The following is a 15,127-nucleotide window of genomic DNA, read 5'->3' as shown; positions in this document are numbered from 1 at the left end:
AAATGCTAAATGTACATGTAGTCATCTTTTATAACTATATTATGAAACAAAATGTCCTCGGTGACATGCAAATTCACACAAATGATTGCTCGTAAGCTCAAAACCATGCAGAGGCTTTTTATTAAAGTCTCAATTAAGGGAAGGATAAAAATGCTAACATACAGCACCTGCCGTTTGTACTGTTTATTATTGTGGGATTTCATTTAAGTCTGTAGCTACATGAACGCTCCACACTTTTTGGAGGGCAATTATGACATCAACACGCAGGTTTATCATAAGCAAAAATTACAGCGAGACAATGCAAGCGTGTAATGCCACAGATTTTTTTTTTTTTTTTTTTAAAGCAAATATGTGAAAACAAAGCTATAAAAAGTCAGTGGACCTGTTAACTCGTTTAATTGGCTTACACATAAAAAACACAAACTTAAGACAAATTCACCACTCTCAATATGTCAAATACAAACAAGAGGTGCTCTTTGTGATGTTTTGTAGCATTTATATATATTATTAAAAAAAATAATACGGGAGGAAGCTGACAGATATCCAGGATCTAAGTGAAAAATTTACCAAGGTTCAAAATTCTTACTCATCAGGCCAGATTGAGTTCTCAAGTGCACATATTAAATCTATATGTGTACAATATGACAGAGTTAAAAACAAAAACAGAACCCAGTCATGTAAGAGATGACATTTGTGCAACTCATGTGACGTCCAGCACAAACTATCACAATAGTAATATTTCATTTCTGCGCTGACAAAATGGACAAAAAAAAAAAAAAGTATCTACCCATAGTGTGAACAGTTGAAAATGTCCGTAGCATGGACAATAACATATAGCAGGTGGTGGTGATCGTGGCGCAGTGTTGATGGCTCCTCTCTGTCGTCCGTCTTTTGCACTTGGTCCACTGCAGTGGTTGTTTGGAGGGCATCTTTTGTTTAACTTTCAGCAGGAGATGCTTCCATCTCGGCAGAAATGTTATTGTTGTTTGCTCGGGTGTATTCATCCGTCTGCTCCGGGCTGTCTGGGCTTCGCCTGTGCAGAAAGTATAAATAATCATTATTGCAATTTTTCAGTTTGGTTTCAATGATTAAATGGGACACATTTTTCACTCCAAATTTGATTTGCCGGTTACATTAGTGCAACTTTACTTAACGTTAAAGGATTTTAAGTAGTAATCTTAAAAAAAAACAAAAAACCTCCATGAAAAGGTAGTAATAATGCAAAAATGTGCATATTTTTCCAAGAAGAAAAAGGGATTAATCTTCGAAGAACAGTTGTATTTTTTAGTAGTAGTCATATTTTTGTTGCGTTTTTTTTTCCTAAAAAAAAAAAAAAAAAAAAAGTACCAATCTTATGACAAAAAGTAGCATTTTTGCAGGGAAAACAAGTTTTCTAAGTGAAAATAAAGTGGTATTTTCCCCAATTTAAAAAAAAAAAAAAAGTAGTAATCTTGAGCGTTAAGTCGTATTTTGTCAGAAAATTGTAATCTTACAAGAATAGTTGTATTTTTCAAAGGAAAAAAAAAATAGAAATGTTATGACAATGAAGTTTTTGTTTTTTTACCCCAAAAGTATTTCTTACAAAAACAACATCACATTTTTCCAAGGAAAAAAAAAAGTAGTAATCCTACAATGTTATTTTACAATAATTAACTAGTATTTTCCAATACATTAGTAGTACTCCTATGTGTGGGAAAAATATTTTTTTCAATTAAAAAAAAACAGTCATTCAATATTCTATTATATATTGCATAAAGTAAAAATCGTAGGAGGAAAAAAGCCATACTTTTTCAAGAAAAAAATATTTTCATATTTTTTTAATCCTATTTTTTATTTCCATGATGTTACATTTTTTTCCCTTTTTGACTCAAGCATTCCCAAGAATTCCTCACACCTGCTGCTTCCTACGCCATCATCTGGATTATAAGATAATTGACCTACATGGCAATGACAAATACTGTAAATAAAAACAACAAACAAGCACATGACATTCACCTAATTGGACTTGAATTATCGTGGTCGTTGCCCTGAACCTCGGCTGTTTTTTCCTCTCCATCCTCGTCTTTTTTCTCTTGCGATTCTCCGTTCACAGCAGTGGAGTCTGGCGATAGACATTGAAAGCTCTTTGATCACGTGCTCTGAAATGTAATGATTTTTTTTTGTTTGTTTTTTTTAACCTGTGTCTTGTGTCTCCTTGGCATTGTCTTCTCCTTCCTTGTCAGTTTTCGGTTTAGCTGCCGTTTCTGTTTTGCCCACAAAGCGAAGTTTTAACTTGTTGTACACCTCGCTGGCCTTCTCCATGACGGCCGAGCTGGCCTTATACCGCCGAATCTGCATGGGGGCATAAAGACATTGGAGAATCCCCGTAGCTGAATTTCTATTGCAGGCGGAGGAGGAGGAGGAGGAGGAGGAGGTGGCGCACCTTTTTAAGCGTGGCGATGACGTCGGCGTTCTTGTGGAGGATCTGGCTCGTGACGGGCACAGCTTCCAGCTCTTCCAAGGCTTGTAGACACCGCTCGATGTCCTGCATGGTACACAATTGCACGTTCGTTCATGTGACAAATTTGAGTTGGGCTCGGCTATATGAATAAAATACTTCGATAATGAATCGAGATGTGTTACTGCGAGGCCACTTACGGGGTTGTCCACTTTGAGCGCAAACTTAATGTCTGTGTGGAGTTTCTGAAGTTTTTCCTCTGGTGACGGTTCTGCCATGGGATGCACAGAACAAGCATTTGCAGTATATATTTATTTCCAATTCCACAATTCTAAAGTGAAACTAAAGCGTCGGGAAACTTCCTCAACCATGTTCTGTCTCGTTGCAATTCAGTAAGAGACATCCTTACCCTTTTTCTTTTCTATTTTCTTCTGTGGCGGCCTCTCTGGTTTGTGTCTCGGTTTTTCAGGCTTGGATCTACAGGAGAGAAAACACATTCACTCATTCATTCATTGATTCATTCATGTTCGATGCATGCAAGTTATATCAAATGTGAGCTCACCTGGCTCTGGACTTCTCCTCAGACCGTTTGGCCTTCTTCTCTTTCAGCTCCTTCTCCTTTCTCTCCTTTGCCTTCTTTAGTCGGCCTTTGTTTTGGTTGTCCGACTTCTTGGCTGGTTTCTTCACCTTTTGACACATACCAAACAATTTTTGAAAATGAATGATTTTTTTCCCCAGGATGACTGGATTATTTCTAGCATTTCTGAAATATTGATTTATTTATCAAGGTAATGGAATTGAGAACAGATTCTGAGAAGAGTAAAACAGCAAAATAAAAGGCAAATATAGGGCTGTGCAATTAATCAAAATTCAGTTACATTTTCAATTTTTATACTTCACAATTACAAAATCGTGATAAATCACAATCGTGAAAAAGATTACCGGTATTAATACTAATTTTGAGTTGTTTAAATTTATACATTTGCACCATTCTTTTTCCATTTTAAAATAACCAATGCAATAAATTTCATCCAAATGGACCTTGCATAATTATAGTGTTTCAAATAATTTTATTTGTCTTAATATTTATTTATTATTTTTTTTTTACGTTTGAACATTTTCTGGTTTTGTAACAAAAAATAAATAATCGTCCTAATCATGATTTCAATTACTAAAAAAAAATTGTGATGAATATTTTCTTCATAATTGAGAGGCCCTAGGCAAATACAATAATAAACGGTTCATAGCAGCCAAAAACAAGTGCAGCGATTGCATACAGTATTCCTCACTAACTTTTTTAAACAATGATATTGAGACTAGAGATAGACCGATAAGGTTTTTTTGGGCCCGATACCGATACCAATTATTAGTAGTGAAGGATGCCGATAACCGATATTTGGAGCCGATATTCATTTTCACTAAAAAGGGACATCAAAATTTGGAAAAAATACAAACTCGAGCTCTTATCTTTTTTATTTTATTTTTTATTTTATTTTAAAGCACATGTTTATTGAGCAACTTTTAGGGTTAGTAAAATATTTTTAAGTATTTTTTTTTTTTCAAAAAATCTTAGTCAATACACAAGTTCTGGGATCTCCCAGGCGCAGTAGCATGTTTTCAAAAGTTAAATAAAAACAAACAATTATTTTCTACAAAAAATAAGTCTTCAAAAATGTCAAAATATCCAAAGTATTAAATTTTTACTTATCTTAGTTTTAATTTCAATCAAAAACAGAAGGTGCAGAGAGTTCCCAGGGTCGACAAAAATGAAAATAATTTTTATTTTTTTTAATTTACATTTAAATTAGTTCCCTGAAGTTAACACTTAAAAAAAAATAAAAAAAAATAAAAAAGGATCTATTATCGGCCATATGATTCTTCAAAATGGCCGATGCCGATATTTCTCAAAATGCTGAATATCGGCACCAATAATCGGCCCAGCCGATAATCGCTCTATCCCTAATTGAGAGGAATTATATTTTTTGTTTTAGAGTGTTCCAGTCATTTTAGGGCAGGAAACTGAAAATAACTGAACAAAAGAAGTGTTCACTTTAGAAACAAACAGGATAATTGAACTGCTGTAGAGCTGTCAAAATTAATCGATTCTAAAAATATTCAAAAGTGACAGCACTACTTTTAACTCACGACAACAAATGTTTTTTTTTGTTGCTATTGTGATTAGTGGATTGGACAAAATGCGCCCTAAGAATCAAGTTCCCGTTACCTCGGCGGACGGCGAAGAGTCCGAATCAGATGGCGCCGGGATCGGGGGCGGAGGGGGTTTCTTGGACCTCTTGAGCGGGTGATCGTCGACGCCTTCGTCCGAGCTGCTGCTGCTGCTCTCCTTTTTCATCTCCTTCTCTCTTTTCCGCTTCTCCTCCTCCTCCTTTTCGCGCTCGCGTAGCCGCCGAAGCTCCTCCGCCTCCTCCTTTTTCCGCCGCTCCTCCAGCTCCCGCCGCCGCTCCTCGTCTCGCTTCTTCCACTCGCTGATACGGTCCGGCGAGCTGTCGCTGTCGACACAGGGGCCCCGACGCTGCTTAGAACGAGCTGAGGCGTATGAAGGCGCTACCCTATTTACGGATATCGACGTTCCGAATGTTCGGGAATATGAACGGACTGCAACTGTTTCAGGATTTTTCCTGCATATCCAATTTGGCGTCGGCAAAAACGTTTTTTTTTAAGAAGCTTGCAGACAAGCAAGATGCCAATAAAGATACAACCTTCTGGAATGTAACTTGTTTCTAAGTAGCTTATCGTCTGTTCATGAAAGTAGCCTGACCTGTCGCTGTCTGATGACGACGACGCTGCTCGCTTTGGAGGCGGAGCTTTGGGTTTCCGTGCACGAGGCTTTGGCGCAGGTTTATCTGTAGATGAGAACACAGGAAATAAGGTTAAAATGTAATATTAAATATTATTTAAATTAAAATAATTTTATTATTAAATAATAATAAATAAAATATATAATTATATTATATTGATATCAATATATAATAAATTAAATTTAATAATAAAATAACATTTAAATAATTTAAGTATTAAGATTATTTAAATATATTTATTTAATCTTAATACAAATAAAAAAAAAAAAAAAGACTAGAATCAATCTTTCAAACTTGCCTGCAGCTTTTTTGCGCGCCGGCGGAGCCTTCCGCGGAGGCGGGTCAGATTCCGAGTCCGACTTGGAGCCGGACTCAGAGTCGGAACCGGACACAGCCGGTCGGGGTTTTTCATCCTCGGAGTCGCTGTCCGCCGCTTTCTTCTCAGATCCCGATTCTGAGTTTGAATCCGAGTTGGATGAGTCTTTCTGCACAAGCCAAGAAAATGGTCTTAATTTGGCTCTGGGTTTATAATTTTTAGAAAAACAAGAGTTTTTTTTTTTGTTTTTTTTTAAACATTCTAGATGGTTTATCTCTGATAGATGAAAAATGCTGTTGAAAAAGTGAAAAAAAAAAGTAATGATGTACTTTTTTCTTCCCTCTGCCTGCTGCTGTGGCTGCTTTCTTTCCACCTCGCCCAACTGCTTTCTTCTCTGGAGTAAAGTCCTGTAAAACATGAAACACAGTAATACGCCATTTTGTATTTTTTTTTTGTCTTTCACTTTGGGTATGTTTATTTCTACTGACCTGGTCGCTGTTCTTGCCAGACTCCGACTCCGAAGGGGTGGCTTCTGATTCTGACGGGGATCCGCTTTCCTCATCTCTGTCGCTGGATGAGCGGCGAGTTTTTTTCGGGGGAGGCGGGCGCTAAGAGAGGACACCGACACAACGAACAATTGCAAATAAATGAATTTAATGTATTTAAAGTTGGGAGAACACAGAAGGCTATAAAACAAAACGTACCTTAGATGCCGGCGGCTTCCTCTTCACCCCTCCTCCTCCTCCTCGTCCCCTTCCTCGAACTTCACTGGCGGAATCGGAATCCACCTCGCTTGCCGACTCCGCCTTTCTGGGCACGGGTGCTTCTTCATCTTCGTCCTCATCTTCGTCACTTCCTCCGCCGGCATTGTTGCCCTCGCTGTCGGATGAGCTGGCGGGCTAAGGACAAAATTAACACAAGACGGCAACGTTATAAAACCTAAAATACAACCGTAGTCAACCTGACCGTTTTTCACCGCTCACTACAAATTCACCAATATGTTTTTATTTTGTTTTTGTTTTTTGACATTCACTACAATACTTGGTCATTATATAGTGTACAGTCTGCAGAGGGGCAACTTACTACAGGTGGAGCACTGTAGGAGGCATGTGGATTGTTCTGGATCTCCCATAAGCCTTCATTGAAGCCTTTCCTTTTGTTGGGCTTTCCATAGCGATCGCTGTACTTTTCATAGGCAAAGAGGTCCTTGGCTGCCAGAAACGCACTACACAACGACAATGTACAAAATACAAAGACTAAATTAAAAGCAATTTACTCTATAAAAATCAAGGGTGGTAATCAAAGGATTTATTTATTTTTGTTCCTCAGAGTGTAATCATTAATTAATTGCAATGATAAGAAAATACAGTATTCCACGCAGCGTTGTAATTCACCAACTTTTCCTCATTTTTGTTCTCATTATTTTATTGTTTATAATGCTACCTAAAAAAAACATGCATCCATTCATACCTTTATTTATTTATTTACAGTACACAATAATGAAAGATATAGTTAGCTAATATCAATACGACAGACTTCTAAGTGTTTTCTGTAAAACAGTGGTGTACTTACGTTTCATGAGTCCCAAAGAAGAAAATTGGAATTTTATTAGGTGGAGGCTTCACTGCACCATCAGCCACATCTTCAATCTAAGGAATAAAATGAAAATTTCAGTGGCTCGTTCACTGCAGCTGGTGTCAATCATTTTGACGTTGAGGTGACGAGGAGTGTAATCGAAAACTTGTGTAGTTTGTGCAAGAAACGTCACGAGCCAGTCCGAAAGAAAATAACGATAGCTTCGCTTGTAATGTATGAAGACGAGGCAGATATCAATGCATGCAAAACGGGCTTCTTCTATCAGGCGTGCATGCACACAAAGCGGCCAAATGGAAAAATGTTAAGCCACATAATGGTGATATTGTATGTGTCCATGTCGCACGGTTGCAAGGATGTCTTCGCTTGCTTCCCCTCCTCCTCCGTCTCCTCCTCCTGCAGCCGCTGTTAGCTTGCTTACCCTGGCCGGCCAATGGGGGTAGCCCTTCATTTTAGCGAAGACCAGGTCTCCGGGCTGGAAGTTGTGCGGCATGGTCCCACTTCCCTCGGCGGCCTGGTAACAAAAGTAGGAATACAAGCCGCTCGGCCTTCGGCGTGTCTCTCACGGTTCGCGGTGGCCAGGTCGACACGTAAAGCTGAAACGACAGCGTTAGCTAAGGGAAGCTAATGGTGTACGAAGCTAAGCGTTACCGCGAGAACATCAAATCCCAGGCCCCAGACAACCACCGCGACTTCTTCCGCGATTCTGCTCAGGCCTCCAGAATAAAAGACCTCCTGTTTGGAAAGTAAATCCATATTTTTAATTTCAAAATATCTTTTTGAGGAAAAAGCTTTAGGAAAGACATTGTTATGAAAACGACGTATATATTTCTTCAAATCAATCATTGTGTGCTTGTGAAGTACATTTTTTTTAAATATATTTTTTACATTTTCCATAGGAAAAAAGTTATTTGTGAAAAATAATGCATTTTAGATAGATAGATAGATAGATAGATAGATAGATAGATAGATAGATAGATAGATAGATAGATAATCAATACAACATACAAAAAGTGTTTAAAATATCCGAACACAACGGACGTTTATTGTTTAAATGATGTTTCGGTTTCGCGTTGAACCGGATACAATCGTTCCCTATTATAAACAGCTTCACCACTTATTTCGGATCTCAACCTCTGATTGGCCACCATTCCGGAAACGACGCCCTCACTGCTTCCCGATTGGCTGTCGCTGGCTCGCGTTCCCTTTTGCCCAATGGCAGTGCCCCAAGCGAAAGACAGCGTCGCGATCGTGTCCTCCTCCGTGTTCACCTCTAATGTGCAGCCATGTTTCGCTCTTTTCGTCGTGTCCAGCAGCTAAAGTGCAACTTGCGGACTTTGCCGAGTGTCCGCGCCGACTGTAACTTCCTCATAAACCCGTGCAGGATGGCCAGCTCGGACTTCAGGATCGAGCGGGACACGTTCGGTGAGCTCAAGGTCCCGGCGGACAAGTACTACGGTGCCCAGACGGTCAGATCCACCATGAACTTCAAGATAGGGGGACCATCCGAGCGAATGCCTCTGCAGCTCATCCACGCCTTCGGAATTTTGAAGAAAGCGGCGGCGCAGGTCAATAAAGACTACGGTTTGGACCCCAAAATCGCAGACGCCATTTGCCAGGCGGCGGACGAGGTGGCGGCCGGGAAGCTGGATGATCATTTCCCTCTGGTGGTGTGGCAGACCGGCTCCGGAACCCAAACCAACATGAACGTCAACGAGGTGATCAGCAACCGAGCCATTGAGATCATGGGAGGGCAACTGGGCTCCAAGGATCCGGTCCACCCTAACGACCACGTCAACAAGAGCCAAAGCTCCAACGATACCTTCCCCACGGCCATGCACATCGCCGCTGCCACGGAGGTCCACCAGGTTCTTATTCCGGGCCTGCAGACTTTGCACGACGCACTGGCAGCCAAGGCACGTATTTAAACAAATATATCATTTTTCATTTTTACATTAAAAAAGTTTTATACACTATACAGTTGCCTTGACTTTTGGGTACAAGGCAGGCGAACAAACAGAAGAAAATATATTCAAAATCAAAGAGCAGTTGACGGAAAACTACCAAAACAATGCCATACGAGCGCAAACAGTGTGATCCTCTTAAAACTCATTCACTGCCACTGACGGCTATCCACGTCAAAAATCCATTTCTTTTTACTGGACTGGCAGTGAATGAGTTGTGTCACAAAAAGAGCATTGCTTAAGCCTTGCTTTGAGTCTCTTTACAAAGAAAACTAATACATTGGTGACCTAGAAATGCTGTAGTCTAAAAGGCAACATATCTCAAAACAAGAGTAAACACTCAAACCAATCCCGTTTGTCAACACTTACGACACAGACAATAAGAATAGCTTACTGTGTATTTATCTAGTCCGAAGTTGAATAATGACGACAGCAGCACAGTATAACCGTGCAAAACCAGAAAAACTAGAGTATCTATGTTATAATGTGATACATTTCACATTTTAACCTTGATCAATTTCATTATTTAAGTTTACATTCGTTTCAGGTCATTGCTATTATGTGTCTTTTTAAAAATCTCAAATGTTTTTAAACAATTGACCGAATTTATTTTTACAGTATTAGTGTTACGTGGCTAATAACTTTGATTAAGATACAAAAATAACACGCACACACCCAAATAGGCCAAATAACCTGCACTAGAAGTTGTCTTGTTTTGCGGAGTGCGGAAGTAAAAATTATATAGGTTCTCAATATTAAAAACGACTATATATATATATATATATATATATATATATATATATATATATATATATATATATTAGGGGTGTGAATTGCCTAGTACCTGACGATTCGATTCGTATCACGATTCACAGGTCACGATTCGATTCGATACCGATTAATCCCGATACGAATTTATAAGTCGATTGTTGCGATTTTTTTTCATTCAAATTTAGAAAATACTAATCAGTAAGCTTGTAGAGTGTAAGATTTATAGGAAAATGTATTATTTATTTATCTGAAATTTCAGTCTTATAGAGGTTGTAATTTGTTTCATGTTTGAACAGCATTGAAATAAAATATTAAGGCTTAATGTTCCGTTCATATAACATTCTTCCATGCTTAAGGTGTGAATCCTAAAAAAAAAAAAAAAAAAAAAAATCGATTTTGCCTATTATTGAATCGATTCGAGAATCGCGCGATGTAGTATCGCGATATATCGCCGAATCGATTTTTTAACACCCCTAATATATATATATATATATATATATATATATATATATAAATTATACAAATTTTTATATTTATTATTTTGGATATAATTTTTGCATTATATTTTTTGTATCCGCTTTTATTTTCACTTTTAGTCATTCATTTATTTATTTAGTCATTTATTTGTTTTGAATTTTGGCAGTTTTGGTCCTCAATACCAATTATCCCCACAACTTTATCTATATAAAACTTCAACCTAAATCTTGCATGTTTTGTTTTTTTCCACTTCCCAAGGCAGAGGAGTTCAAGGACATTATCAAGATCGGCCGTACGCACACGCAGGACGCGGTGCCGCTGTCGCTGGGCCAGGAGTTCAGCGGGTACGTGCAGCAGGTCAAGTACAGCTTGGAGCGGGTGAAGGCGGCCATGCCGCGCGTGTACGAGCTGGCGGCTGGCGGCACGGCCGTGGGCACGGGCCTCAACACGCGCGTGGGCTTCGCCGAGAAGGTGGCGTCCACCGTGTCGTCCCTCACCGGGCTGCCCTTCGTGACGGCGCCCAACAAGTTCGAAGCGCTGGCGGCGCACGACGCCCTGGTGGAGCTGAGCGGCGCCCTCAACACGTTGGCGGTGAGCATGATGAAGATCGCCAACGACGTGCGCTTCCTGGGCTCGGGCCCGCGCTCGGGCCTGGGCGAGCTCATCCTGCCCGAGAACGAGCCGGGCAGCAGCATCATGCCCGGCAAGGTCAACCCCACGCAGTGCGAGGCCATGACCATGGTGGCCGCCCAGGTGATGGGCAACCACGTGGCGGTGACGGTGGGCGGCAGCAACGGCCACTTCGAGCTCAACGTCTTCAAGCCCATGATGGCCAAGAATGTGCTCAACTCGGCGCGCCTGCTGGGCGACGCCGCCGTCTCCTTCAGCGCCAACTGCGTGTCGGGCATCCGGGCCAACACGGAGAGGATCGAAAAGCTGATGAGCGAGTCGCTCATGCTGGTGACGGCGCTCAACCCGCACATCGGCTACGACAAGGCGGCCACCATCGCCAAGACGGCGCACAAGAAGGGCTCCACGCTCAAAGCGGTGGCCGTCGAGCTGGGATACCTCACCGAGGAGGAGTTCGACCGCTGGGTCAAGCCCAGTGAGATGCTGGGACCCAAGTGAACCGGCTCAAAGTTCATCGAGGACGCTTAATTTAATACACGGGGAATCATGAGAGTGCCGACGTGACTGGATTGAGGGGAGGTTGAATGTTGCAGCACACATAATGGTTGTGCCAGTACAGTTGGATTGGATTTTTATATCATGTGCCATGCTAATTGTTTCCAAATGGGCTGTGGTTGACACCATGTATGATACGAAATAAAAATTATATATATATTGATGCACACGTTTCACATTTTTATTTAAAACACCAGACATAACTGAAAAAGTTGCTTTTTTGAAGGGGGGGGGGGGGGGGGGACTTCCACAAAGCTTTATTTTGGGAGCGGTAAATGTGTTTTTTCTCTGGGGGGAAAAACAATAATAAAAATTCACAAGAAATTTTTTGTCCGAGGTTAAGGTTAGATTTTGGGATAAATTGTACTTCAACATAAGATTTTTTTTTAATCTATTTTATATTTCTTGGAGAAAAATAATTTATCAAGAAAGCTGAACATATTTATGTGAAACGTTTTTGGAGAAAAATATGGGAGAAAACTTATTTTCCCCATAAAAAATAAATTAAGAGAACAGGTATTTTTTTTTTTCTTTCTTTTTTCTTTTTGGTGTGGTTAAATCACATTTGGGGAAAAATGTTTTGGAGAAGAAAAAAAAATTCTCTGCCGTCTCATCCCCCCAAGACAAGATTTTTAAAGAAAATAGTGTATTTTAAAAGGAAAAAGTTTCTTTATACACAAGAAAAAATAAAATATCCTAATTCCTGAATAATTTCCACTATGATGCATATGAAATTCCAAAGAAAGACCATCACATGTTTCTCATTACTCTCCAAGCACGAGACACTAGTGACTTGCACAGGAAATAAGATCATGTGATCATGATACGCAACTTTAATTGTAAATACATAAAACTGTCATAACCTTCGAAAAACAAATATGGAAAATTTCTGTCCATTTATTTGGTCCAGCTGACTTTAGGAATATCGTAATGTTCTGTCAGGTTGTCCAGGTGGCGATTGAAGTCCTGCAAAAAGAAAAAAGAAAAGTTTAATTATTTTACTCTATGATGGATTCTCATCAAAATAAATGCAATTCAAAAATTTGGATGTGTGCTGAAGAATGTACCTCCACTCGATGTTTGTGTGTCTTGGAGGCTTTGTTCAAAATTCTTTCCATTTGCTGTCGGGAAAGAACTCAAATCATTTATGAGGGACAATTTTAATATTTTACAGGTCAAACTTTTTTCAAATGTTTAATAAAAATAGTCATTTGAAATTATTTTGTATTCAACAAAGAAGTAATTCTTTCCAAATTTTTGTGAAAAAAATAGCATACCCTCTTTTCTTGCATCTTGTCAAAGGCGATTTGTGCGGGCGTCCTTTTGTCCATGTACGCCCGTTTGGCGTTCACCTCCTCATCGTTTTGACTGGTGGCCACCTGCTCCATGCGATGCTTGCTCTCCTTGTCCTTCTTCTTCTTCCTGGAACAAAGGTCATCAGTTCTTGGACGTAAGGTTCTGATTCAGACTGTACAAGATGGTATTTATTTAGTACCACATGCAAACGGTAAAAGCTCCTTTTTTTGTGGGAATACCGTTGGGGGAAATGTGTGATAAAGACAGGTTTAGAATAATTATCTCTCCGACGTGTTAATTTGATAACCATTCTAAATGTAATCAAATACTGTATAAAAATAGCCTATGTTAAAAGGTATAATACATATTGTACAAACTGTAGTGTCATCTACAGACAGCAGTCCGTAGGAAGCAGTGCAGTTCTTCACTAATGACTCTCATTACATTAAACCCGTGTTGTGTAATATGCTAATATGCTAAAACTGGCGCTGTTATGGTGCAGCGAAGACATTGATGAAGGCTCCCATGTTTTTTCGTTCAATAGTATCCCGAGCAGTTGTGGTGTTTACAATGTACAGTTTAGAGTGAACATAACAAGGAAAATATGACAGCAAGTTGGATTATTGTTAGCACGAAAGCTAACGTTCGAACGACAGCGACGTGAACTAAAAGCCAATAAATTCACCAGCTCTACCCGGCATACGTTAAAATGCTGGTTGAGTAAATAATCTGTGTGCTTTACTTACTTTTTCCCAGAAGAAATGCTTCCAGCACCCTTTATTTTTAGGGCACTTTTCTGGACGCCTTCATACTCCGACATGTTTTACTGAGAACTGTTGTGTTGTTGCTTCTTCTTCTACTTTGGTATTAATGGTGTGGCACAGTGCTATAGCTGCGTAGCGCCACTTATCCTGTACACGGAGGATAGGTGGAGGATAGGATACGTGTAGTCTGTCGTATCTGATTTTCCTACAATTAAAAAAAAATGTTTGGAAACATTTCTGTTAGTACATTATTGCTTCGATACGGATATCACGAAGACGATCCCGAAATAAAGCCACTTAGGAAAAAACACGGAAGTTAAAAAAAAGCATGTACTGCGCCTTGTCGTCCACAGGCGGCAGTGTAGTTTCAGAAGTGTCACAACTCGGTGGTCGATTGTCCGGAAGTAGAAGACTGAATGTCAAATTGTAGCATGGTACGCTAACGTCGCCTGTCGTAGCAACATATTGTAAAAGAATGTCAGGCCACAGTTTATTTAGCATCGCATTGTTAAAACATATCACAAACAATACGTCACTTATAACTCTCCGCAGGAATAACCCGTTAAACAAGTTACAAGCGTGTGGATATGCGAAAAAAGTGGGTGAGTAAAGTAGCTTTTCAGTAAAGGTGCATTTTCGTTCAATGGCTCTGTGTTTTTAATAACATTGACGCTCCTGCAGCCGTTAAAGGTAAAGGAAAGGGGATGGTTAAAGAGGAGTTGAAAGGACCAGAGGTGTGTAAAGACCCAGTCAGACTGACGACGTATGCAGTGGGGGTAAACTTCTACAAAGAAGGCGAAGACCCCAAACTCAAACCAGTGGAGGAATATCCAGAATGGTGAGAACGTTTTTATATTCCTTTTATTTTGGTGCAAATTAGTATTATCGGGTAATGATACAAATACAGCTGCAAATAACGGCATTTTGTCAGATGCATTTGGCCACAAAGAAAATCCTGATGTTTTGATGAAGCAGCATGTGGCTCATTGCTTTTCAGGCTCTTTCAGTTAAACCTGGGGGCGCCGTACAAACTTAACGAGCTGGAGGAGGACAGCTGGGAGTACTGGAGGCGCGTCCGAAAGGAAAACATTTGGCGTCACAACAGGTTGCAGAAAGGGAAGAAGTTTTAGACCAGAACAAATGGATGGATCAAGGTTGTTTCAAGCATGGCCCTTGCGTTGAATGACTTTAGTGTACATATTTCTTTTCTAAACTCCCTCATTAAAAATATGCTTTCATCATTTGTTCTGCATTCTATTTTGTGGCGCAGTCTAAATTTAGTAGCATTATATTTTATCATTTCTAGTTTACCCTTGTAGAAGAAAAAACTGAAATGGACACATTTTTAGATTTTATTTTTTTTTAATTCATGGAATTTCTGTTAATATTTTTATTTTACTATAGTGGCAAACAAAACATAAATCATCAAACAAAACGAGTGTGTGTCTTTTTTTTAATGGGAAAAACTGAGTGACATGGGAGGGGGTTGGGGGAAGGAAAAAAAA

At 39.6% G+C, this 15,127-nt stretch overlaps 4 protein-coding genes across 5 annotated transcripts; 2 read left to right on the top strand and 2 right to left on the bottom strand.

Annotated features, from left to right (window-relative positions):
* Window positions 1-92: 92 nt before the first annotated feature.
* On the bottom strand, window positions 93-7,948 carry hdgfl2 (HDGF like 2). The gene is made up of 16 exons (XM_077535172.1): window positions 7,587-7,948; window positions 7,145-7,221; window positions 6,656-6,797; window positions 6,277-6,471; window positions 6,061-6,180; window positions 5,902-5,979; window positions 5,555-5,741; window positions 5,217-5,301; window positions 4,662-4,947; window positions 3,000-3,124; window positions 2,847-2,914; window positions 2,638-2,708; window positions 2,423-2,524; window positions 2,178-2,331; window positions 1,996-2,101; window positions 93-1,033 (listed from the first exon to the last, which is right to left on the bottom strand). The coding sequence occupies exons 1-16, from the start codon at window positions 7,656-7,658 to the stop codon at window positions 937-939; spliced, it is 1,965 nt and encodes a 654-aa protein (XP_077391298.1). The 5' UTR covers window positions 7,659-7,948; the 3' UTR covers window positions 93-936.
* Window positions 7,949-8,374: 426 nt separating this feature from the next.
* Window positions 8,375-11,725, top strand: fh (fumarate hydratase). Its single transcript, XM_077535142.1, has 2 exons — window positions 8,375-9,085; window positions 10,640-11,725. Exons 1-2 carry the CDS (start codon window positions 8,452-8,454, stop codon window positions 11,503-11,505), a joined length of 1,500 nt encoding a protein of 499 aa, XP_077391268.1. The 5' UTR covers window positions 8,375-8,451; the 3' UTR covers window positions 11,506-11,725.
* Window positions 11,726-12,372: 647 nt separating this feature from the next.
* Window positions 12,373-13,904, bottom strand: fam32a (family with sequence similarity 32 member A). Its single transcript, XM_077533648.1, has 4 exons — window positions 13,605-13,904; window positions 12,840-12,984; window positions 12,630-12,683; window positions 12,373-12,528 (listed from the first exon to the last, which is right to left on the bottom strand). Exons 1-4 carry the CDS (start codon window positions 13,676-13,678, stop codon window positions 12,460-12,462), a joined length of 342 nt encoding a protein of 113 aa, XP_077389774.1. The 5' UTR covers window positions 13,679-13,904; the 3' UTR covers window positions 12,373-12,459.
* Window positions 12,895-14,865, top strand: mrpl54 (mitochondrial ribosomal protein L54). 2 transcript variants are annotated; one of them, XM_077533642.1, is made up of 4 exons: window positions 12,895-13,012; window positions 14,175-14,224; window positions 14,304-14,460; window positions 14,620-14,865. In XM_077533642.1, exons 1-4 carry the CDS (start codon window positions 12,954-12,956, stop codon window positions 14,750-14,752), a joined length of 399 nt encoding a protein of 132 aa, XP_077389768.1. In that variant the 5' UTR covers window positions 12,895-12,953; the 3' UTR covers window positions 14,753-14,865. The 2 variants fall into 2 exon arrangements, with proteins under 2 accessions (XP_077389768.1, XP_077389769.1); XM_077533643.1 differs by lacking the exon at window positions 12,895-13,012 and having other exon boundaries at window positions 14,008-14,224.
* Window positions 14,866-15,127: the final 262 nt, after the last annotated feature.

Source organism: Festucalex cinctus, chromosome 10, assembly GCF_051991245.1.
Source record: "Festucalex cinctus isolate MCC-2025b chromosome 10, RoL_Fcin_1.0, whole genome shotgun sequence".
Classification (NCBI taxonomy): domain Eukaryota; kingdom Metazoa; phylum Chordata; class Actinopteri; order Syngnathiformes; family Syngnathidae; genus Festucalex; species Festucalex cinctus.
The sequence above is the reverse complement of the archived record's forward strand: the minus strand, read 5'-3'. Positions and strand labels throughout refer to the sequence as shown.